The 9,513-nt window shown below is 44.3% G+C and overlaps 1 protein-coding gene across 6 annotated transcripts in view; it reads right to left on the bottom strand.

Moving 5' to 3' along the window:
- Positions 1 to 9,513, bottom strand: part of RBMS2 (RNA binding motif single stranded interacting protein 2) — a 91,042-nt gene that overhangs the window by 15,261 nt on the left and 66,268 nt on the right. For all 6 annotated transcript variants that reach the window (XM_027767145.1, XM_027767146.1, XM_006165623.3 and 3 more), the window contains 3 exons: positions 6,944 to 7,002; positions 6,048 to 6,139; positions 4,313 to 4,470 (listed from right to left, as the gene is read on the bottom strand). In XM_027767145.1, coding sequence (XP_027622946.1) covers positions 4,313 to 4,470; positions 6,048 to 6,139; positions 6,944 to 7,002 — 309 coding nt within the window. The remainder of the gene's footprint in view (positions 1 to 4,312; positions 4,471 to 6,047; positions 6,140 to 6,943; positions 7,003 to 9,513) is intronic.

Genomic DNA, 9,513 nt, shown 5'->3' with positions numbered 1-9,513 from the left:
GCTCTCTTCCGGGCAAATTAAAAAAAAAAAAAAAAAAGAAAAAGAATGAATAAATAAATAAAATAAATAAATTTAAATAAATAATTTTTTAAAAAGGCCTGGGGCCAGCAGGGTGGCGTGGTGATTGGGGTGCTGGTCTCTCACATGGCTGACCATGGTACAGGTCCCAGATCAGCAGCTTAAAACTCATGCCAGGTACATTTGTGTGTGTGCCCAAAATCCCAAGAGGAGAATGGAGAATGGATTGCAGTGTGGCCATCCACCCTGGGGGTGATTTCTTGCTTTCTGTCTCTGTTTCTCTCAGATAAGCACATATACCTATAGCAATAATCTCTCCCCTCAAAAAAAAAAAAAATGGCCCATGTGTTTTTTAAAATTATTTTTATTTAACTTTATTATTTATTTATTTAAATTTGACCACAGATGGACAAAGCGAGAGAGAGAGGGAAAGTGAGAAAGCAAGCTGCCAGGTCTGGGGCTTGAACCATGGTCGGCCATGTGGGAGGCCAAGTGGGAGTCCAACGCCCTTAACTACCATGCCACCTGCTGGCCTGGTCCACGTATTTTTTAGTTTTATTTATTTTATTCATGATAGCACATGTATGAGTGAGAAAGAGAGAGAAAAAAAAGACAGGTTCCTCGGCAGTCTTTTCATCCTGTGACCCTCTTTGTCCAGCATTAAGATCTTGGTCATCCATGCATGTACCCCACACATTTCAGATGAACTAAGGATCTGAATCCATGGTCAGCCATATGACTTCCAGCACTGCAGTTCAAAACCACTTGTAACACTAAGGCTGAGCTCATATTTTATTCTTTTAATTGCTAGAGGGTGTGTGCGCTCACCAGATACAGAAGGAGAGAGAAAGCAACCTCCAGTAGAGTGCAATCATGTCACAATCCTTCATCTCCATCCCATCAGGATTTGGGGCATGTACATGCTTGGCATGTTTCTCAAGTTGCTGAGGCCAGGACTTGAACTATGGTTAGCCACACTGGCTCTGGTTTTCTAAGCACAGTGCTTATCTACTGTTCTACAAGATTGACCCATATATAATATATATTATTTTTCAAAATTTGCTACAGGGTGTGCACACTTGCCAGAGACAGCCAGCCAATTATATATAGAGAGAGGTAAAGTAAAAAGCACCCTGAAGGGGGATGGCCATGTCACAGTCCTTTCTCCTCCATTCTCCTCTCAGGATTTTGAGCATCCATGCACATGCACATGTGTTGGGCATGTTTTTCAAACCACTGGGTCTGACAACACAGTCACCAGTGGCCAGCCCCCATTGTTGTTGTTGTTGTCGTCTTTTATTATTGAGGACAGGACTGCCCCTCCCATTTTTAAAAAAATGAATAATTTTGTGTGTCCAATTGCTATGATAGGGAGCTAGGAGGTGGTATGGTGGTTAAGACACTGGACTTCCACCTGGCCAACAGTGGTTTGAGTGCCAGAGCTGGAAGCTAGCTTTCTTACTTTCCCTCTCTCTGTCTCTGTGTGTTAAGCAAATGTGCCTTACAGCAAAATAATAATAATAATAATAATAATAATAATAATAATAATAAAATAAAATAAATATTTTTTAAAAGCCCTATGATATTTAGATTTCATTTGGGTACATTTAAAAATGTACATTGTTGGACACCCACATGACCGGCTGTAGTTCAAATCCCGGACCTGGTAGCTTGAAAATCACATTGGGCACATGTGCCCAAGATCCTGAGGGGAGGATGGAGGAGAAGGCACTGTGGTATGGCCATCCTGCCTGGGGGTAATTTCTCACTTTCCCTCTCACTGTCTCTGTTTCTCTGTCTCTCTGGCAAGTATAAGCTCCCTAAGGCAAAAATCTCAAAAAACAAACAAACAAAAATCAAGTTATAATTTTCTTGAAATTATACTTTGTAAGAACCTAAATATAAATGTATATTAGTGGGACCAGCAGTTGGCATAATGGCTATGTCACTGGATTCCCATGTAATTGACTACGGTTTAAGTCCCAGACCTGGTGGCTTAAACTCATGCCGGGCGTGTGTGCGTGCGTGCCCAAGATACCAAGAGGAGAATGGAGGAGAAGGGATTGTGGTGTGGCCATCCTCCCTGGGGGGGGATTTCTTGCTTTCTGTCTCTCTGTCTCTGTCTTTCTGGTGAGCACATGCACCCTATAGCAAAAACCTCTCAAAAAAAAAAAAGAATATTTTCTCTTTCAGTGTATGTGTATTACTTTTTTAGACAGCAATGAAGTTATTAAAACATAAAAACTGAGACAGGCAGATGGCGTAGTGATTACATCACTGGACTCCCACGTGGCTGACCAAGACTTGAGTCCTGGTTGCTAAAAACACATGCTGGATGCATGTGCATTAGTGCCTAAGATCCCAGGAGGAGAAGGTATTACAGCAAGGCCATCCCCCCAAGAGGTGATTTCTTGCATTCTGTCTCTCTGTCTCCCTCCATCTCTCCAGTGAGCGCCTGTGCCCTATATAGCAAAAATCTCTCTTAAAAAAAATTAAGTTGTTTAGACCATTTTTTCACATAATAAATTGAACTGTCAGCTATTTCTTTTGGTCTAGAGTGAGAAAATATTATGACAAGTAAGGGTGACATGAATTGAAAAAGGTTGAGACCTCCTACTTTTTTTTTTTCAATTTGCTTTTTTTCAGTGTATGCTCGCTGGAGACAAAAAGAGAGAGGAAGGAAAAGAGGGAGAGAGTGAAAGCACTTCCCATGGGGGATGGTCACACAACAATCCCTTCGCCACCACTGTTCTTTTTGGGATTTTGGGCACAATGCACAATGCCCAGCATGTTTTTCAAGTCACTGGGCCATTGGCTGGTCCCCAAGGATCTCTATTTTAAGAGTATGGAAACGGGCCAGTAGATGGAGTAGCAGTGACATCACTAGACTCCCACATGGCCGACTGCCGTTTGAGTCTCAGACTCAGTGACTTGAAAATCAGGCCAGAAGAGTAGGCATCCACAATTGTGTGTGTGCGTGTGTGTATGCATGCACACCCCTAAGATACCTGGAGAAGAATGGAGGAGAAGGGATTGCAGTGTGGTCATCCACCCTGGGGGAGTGATTTCTCACTCTCCCTCTCACTGTCTCTGTCTCTCTCTTTCCCTGGCAAATCCAAGTACCCTAAGGAAAAACCTCTGAGAAAGAAGAATATAGGAGCAAAGTTTGATGAACAAAGCCTAGGAATTCCTCTTTTGTTATGCTTGAGATTGCCAGTAGGTGGTGCTACCAAGATGGAGTCTGCTGGGTCTGAAGACCACAGGGACTATTCACAGACAAGAATTTTAAATAAAAAAGGATCTTCAGATCACTTAGTTTAGTAGTTTTCAAACTTAAAAAGCAAACAAACAAAAAAATACATATAATGAGATCTTTTTAAACAAAATTTCAAAATAAATAAAAGCAGCACCATTCTGAAGTGGGCTACAGATGGTTGAAACTCTACAATAATGACCCCTGAGCCCAGAAGACAACACCCTGGAGTGAACACCGCAAGAAAATCACTCTATATCAACATCTTCTTCACAAGCTCATAAAGGTATCACAAGGGCAGGCAGTGGCAGAGCTGGTTCTAGAATGCACTTCTCCCAACAGATCTGAAACGGAAGACCAAACCATCTACTTCATCCTACTGATCAGAAGCTGGAAGGGTTGGGGAGGGCTCCACTCTACGACCCACTCCTATAACACCTCAGGCAAACCTTTCTTTATCTGCAAAATGAGACAGTATTTATCTCAGCAGGTCATTGTCAAGATGAAATACTTTTTAAAATGTAAATAATATGATGATAAAAATATAAATAATATGTAAATAACTACTCAGTAAGCTACAAAAATATACAGAATTATCTTATTCTGGTTGGGTCTGGATCAAAGGAACAAAAGATTGAGTAGCAGAAAGTAGTTGGGAAAGGACAAAGATTTGGAGGCTAATGGGTTTTCAAGTGTTGTGACCTATAATAAAATGGTCCTTGATTTACTGTGAAGTACTTTTATTTTTTAAAGAATTATTTTATTTTTAACTTTATTTATTTATTTTAATTTGACCAGAGAGGGATAGAGTGAGAGAGAGAAAGTGAGGAGGCAAGCCGCCAGGTCCAGGAATTGAACTGCAGTTGGCCAAGTGGGAGTCCAGTGCCCTTAACCACCGCACCACCTCCCAGTCCCCACTGTTAAGTATTTCTGACCAATAGTTCGGTCCCTGTGGGAAGGAGGGACACAGATTTTTGGGGGGACCTTCCTAAATGACATTCTTTATTCACCTCATCATTTCCCACTCTTACCATCTCTCACCTTGCAAAGCCAACCCCTCTGCTGGTCCCACTGTTGTCTCGAAGGATTCGGGTGGAGATAACCTGGCCAAATGGCTTCAGCATCCCTTCTAGTTCTTGCTCGTCCATTGACAGGGGGAGGTTTGAGATGTATAAATTTGTGGGGTCCTGCTCCTGTTGCTAAAGAAATCGAAGTGAGAAAATGAGGTTTGCATCTCCTATTCCTTTCCACCCTCAGCCCTCATCCACATAATGATCTTTCAGAAAAGAGTAGGAAGGGTCCCACATAAACAAAGAGAACTTTAACTATTTGTAACACCTTGTCCCACTACTGTGGGTCATATGTTGAGTTCAGGAAAAAAACAGCAACCAGATTGAATATTTCTAACGCTCTACAAGCCCATAATACAAGTCCTCAATGATGTCTGGCTGCCCCTTTAAGAACAGGAAGAGCGCAGAGCCCATATGCCCTGCCCTCAAGGCTGTCCCAGGGGCTAGGCTCTCTCAGACTGCCTTACCCCTTGACTGAACTGTTCTGAGTAACTCCACCCCCGTCTTCCGGCTGAGGCCTGAGGCCGACTCCAGAGTAGGAATGCCTGTTCACTCCCTGATGGAGGGAGAGCAGGCAGAAAAAGGGCCAGATGTCACTTGCTGGGTCACACAAAGCCCCAAAAGCGCAGGTCTCCTAGGAACCCTGAGGACTCCAAAACTTTTGAACTCCTGTCAGAGGGTTTCACTCCAGAAAGAAAAAGTGGGAGAGACTTAGAATGTACAAAATGGCACTATCTTCTATTTTTTACAAATCTAAGCAGTCACTCTGCCTTACACAGTGGGTGACCAGTGATGTTAGTCCCTCTTCTGCCTCTCCCTCCAGAGTTTTTGCTGTTGTTGTTGGGGTTTTTTTTTTTTTTTTTTTGCTATAGGCTATATGTTCTTGTCAGAGAGACAGAGAAAGACAGAAAGCGAGAAATCACCCACTGGGGGCCTGGCCACGCTTTCTCCTCCATTTCCTCTTGGGATTTTTGGGCACACACACATATGCACTCAGCGTGAGTTTTAAGTTGCCAGGTCTGGGACTCGAACAGCAGTCGAACACATGGGAGTCCAGCACCTTAATCATCTTTTTCTTTAACCACTACAGAATAGGGTGGCTGGTAGGCTGGCCTCATTGGCTCTGCACATAATACTCACAATGGCTTCAGAAAGGCAAAAGGACAACCCCCCTCAAGAGAAGTGGTGAGAGAAAAGCTTGTTTCCTAGTAGTCTAGATGAAGACAACAGCTGCAGACTGATCTGAGGAGGGGCATCCTGGCTGTGGCTCCCACCTCCCCCAGCTCACCACAGCACCACTACTGGAGCAGTATTGGGAGGTTAGAGACACTTCAGAACTTCTGGGTTGCACAACTAGCTTCTGCAGAGAATGTTGCAGAACTACCACAATTGGTCTGGTGGGGAAGTAGGGCCAGGGTGGCGAGAGGAAGCAGCAGCATTCCTGGAAGAGCCTCCTGACTGACCCTCTTGCTCTCACGATTACTTGACAGAGGAGCACGGTCGACAGAGCCATCTGCCACAGACTGAATACAATCTTCCAACAGCCAGCCCTGGCCCAGACTGCCTTTGGACAGATGAAGTCAGAAAGCACCGCAGATAGCCCTTGCCCAACGTGGTTTTTAAGCCCTGTGGAAACCTCAGAACTGGAACTCTGGTGTGAACCACAGCCCGTTGGAGGGATGGGCACGGGACAGTAGTACCCTTACCTTTGCCATCTGGGCCTGCACACCACTGGCTTTCAGTGCTGTCACAGCTTTCTGTGCTGCTGAAGGGCTGTCAAAATCCACAAAGCCATAGCCTGGAACAGGGAAACAGCATCACTGGGAGGTGGGAGGCAAGGGAGGTAGAAGTCCCAGGCTTTTCAGGAGACAGGGTTATGATCCATGTCACAGAAGTGGTGGGGAGAAAGAGAAATTAAGAGGTTTCAGGTGGTTATCCATGTGCTCCTCCCACCCTGAGATTTGGTCTGCCTTGTGGCTAAGAACATCAAGGACAGTGAGGGAGGTCCTTGGAATACTCGCCCCTGATCCCCTGATAATTCCTAAAGAACTCACTCCCCATTTCTAGACACACCTAGAAATGACAAGCATGCAGGGAATGCAGCATCTGCAGAGCAGTCAACCAGCCACCTGATGGAGGAAGGTCCTCCCACCCCAACCAATAGCCTTTTCTCCTCCTTCCACTCTTCCAACTCCACACAAAACTGCTCAAAACACCAATGAAACTATTCATCCTCAGAAAACAATGCCTACCAAGCCACCCCCCCACCACCACCACAAAAGGCATTTCCATTGCTTTGCTAGGTAGAAATGATCTCACCTGCCTACCACCAATATCCCAACTGGGGGGACACAAGGTCTGAAGTAAGCACAAGGAACCCAGGGGTGTACTGTGCAGTCTTCTAGCCTTGGGTCCCCCAAATGCATTTTTCAGCTCTTGCTATGTGGTCACCAAGGAATCTAGAGATCTTCTAGTCTCTATAGACTAAAAACCTCAGAGACTCCTCCTGGCACCGGGTATTCTGGATTCTCAGCAGGGAAGGGTGGAGGGAAGAGATGGCCTCAAGCTGCTCTCCCATCTCCAAGGACAGCTGTTCTCTCACCTTTGCATTTGTTTGTGGTCTTGTCCAGGATGGCCTTAGTGGAGACAATCTTGCCATATCTAAGGGAAAGGAAAATGCAGTGTGATAATCTGTGGCAGGAATAAAGCATAGAATAGAGACTGAGACATCTGGTTAGAGCCAGGCCCTTTCTCTCCTCCCACCAGGACAAACTTTCCAACTTGAATCTGAATAAAAACAAAAGCAGCCCCAGTAGGTGGCATGATGATTAAGGTGATAGATTTCAAACAGCCACTTCACAGTTTGAGTCACAGACAGAGTGGCTTGAAAATAATACTGGGGGCACGTGCGTGTGTGTCCAAAGTCCCAAGAGAAGAGTGAAGGAGAAGGGATTGCAGCATGGCCCCTGGAGGATGCCTTCTCACTTTCCCCTCTCTCTATCTCCAGCAAGCACATGCGCCCTATACCAAAAGAAATTTTTTAATAAAAAGCTACTTTTAACATAAACCTACCCTCCAAAGGTGCCTACAAAAATAAGGTAACTGTAGTCATTATATTATTAACTTCTCCTCTTCCCCTACTAAGACACTAGTTGGAAAGACAAGATTCTTTTGGGGAAACAAGTGTGGCAATGTCCACACAGCAGTGTGTAAAGGCACAGCTCTGGCTGGGATGCCTTGAGGACTAAAAGAAAACCTTGCTATGACTCGTCTTCTGTTGGACAAACACCATTCCTAAAGAATATTAAATTGAATTAAATTTAAAAAGCTGTAGACAGTTCTTGGACACCCATTTCTACTCCTCTTGGTTGAAAGTCAACCCTGAGCCAAACTGTTTTGGTTCAAATCCTGGTTCTGCTGCTTCCTAGCGATGTGTGATCTTGGACAAATCATCTAATCTTTCTGTGTCTCAGCCTCATCACCTGTAAAGTGAAGATTGGATTGTTAGGAATATGCAACGAGTTGATAATTGTAAAGCACTAATGTCTACCACATGGTAAGCACTTGAAAATCTTAGCTGCTATGGTCATTATTATATTCAAAGGGCTCCAACTTTAATCTACTGCCAATGGTGGTGTCTCCTGCCTTCCCATATTCTGAGACTTCAACTTCTCATCGTCAGGATTTGAGTGTGGAGACCAGCAGATTGAGTAATGGTTAAGTCACTGGGCTCCCACTAGTTGACTGTAGTTCAAGTTCCCAACCCAGTGGCTTAAAACTGACATTGGGCACGTGCATGCGTGCCCAAAATTCTGACAGGAAAGTGGAGAAGGGATTGTGGCATGGCCATCACCCCTGGGGGGTGATTTCTTGCTTTCTGTCTCTCTCTGTCTTTCCAGTGAGTGCACGCACCCTATAACCAAAAAAACTCTCTTGAAAAAAAGAAAGCTTTCAGTGTGTTTGGGAAGGGAGTGGGAACAGACCAGGTGTAACAGCAATGTTGGTAAAGTCATCTGAGACTTCTGATAAGGGAAAAGGAGGGCTATATACCCTGTCGGTGCATTCTGGAGCAATGTCCAAAGGTCCTTTCATTATCCAAGGGACATGTCTTTGTTTGACTTACTATTAATATTTACAACTGATTAGGGCCCAGACATTATGAAAACATACATTAGCATGTAGACTTCTGTCCAGCAGAAATGCAAATTATTTCTTTGCTGTAAAAAAGATAACCCCAGGGCCAGCAGATGGTAGGGTAATTAAGGCGCTGGATCTTGCATGGCTGAAGCTGCATTTTGGGTCTGGGACCTGGCAGCATGAAAAACACACTGGGTGTGTGTACATGAGTGTGCAAAATCCCAAGAACAGTGGAGGAAAGGGGACTGTGGCATGGCCATCTGCCCTGAGAGGTGATTTCTCATTTTCCCTCTCTCTTTGCCTCTGTTTCGCTCTGGTGAGCACACACATTCTACAGCAAAAACCTTTAAAAAAAAAAAATCCCAAAAGGTTACCAGTTATTTTTTAAGAATTATTTTATCTAGGGGCTGGCTGGTGGAGTGGTAGTTAAGGGTACTGGACTCCCATGTGTCTGACTGCGGTTTGAGTCCCAGACCCGGTGGCTTGTTTTCTTCCTCTCTTGCTCTGTCCCTCTCTGATCAAATTAAAATAAATAAATAAAATTACATAAAATAATTATTTTAAAGATTTTAGGGACTAGCAGTTAGCATAATGGCTATGTCACTGGACTCCCATGTAGTTGACCACGGTTCGAGCCCGGACCTGATGGCTTAAAACTCAGGCTAGGTGCGTGTGCGTGCGTGCCCAAGATCCCGAAAGGAGAATGGAGGAGAACAGGGATTGTGGTTGTGGTGTGGTCATCCCCCCTAGGTGGTGGTTTCTCGTTTTCTATCTCCCTGTCTCTCTCTGTCTTTCTGGCGAGTGCATGCACACTATAACAAAAACAAACAAAAAAACTGGTAACCTTGGGGCTGGCAGGTGGTGTGGTGGTTAAGACACTGGACTCCCACACAGCTGACCACAGTTTGAGTCCCAGACCTGGCAGCTTACTTTCCTTCTCTCTCTCTCTCTCTCTGAAGAGAGAGAATAATAAATAATAATAAGAAGAAATAAAATAAAATAATTATTAAAAAAAAAAAAGCACTGATAACCTTG

This window comes from Tupaia chinensis, unplaced genomic scaffold, assembly GCF_000334495.1.
Source record: "Tupaia chinensis unplaced genomic scaffold, TupChi_1.0 Scaffold143970_1, whole genome shotgun sequence".
Classification (NCBI taxonomy): domain Eukaryota; kingdom Metazoa; phylum Chordata; class Mammalia; order Scandentia; family Tupaiidae; genus Tupaia; species Tupaia belangeri.
Note: the sequence above shows the minus strand (reverse complement) of the source record. Positions and strands in the feature narration are given on the sequence as shown.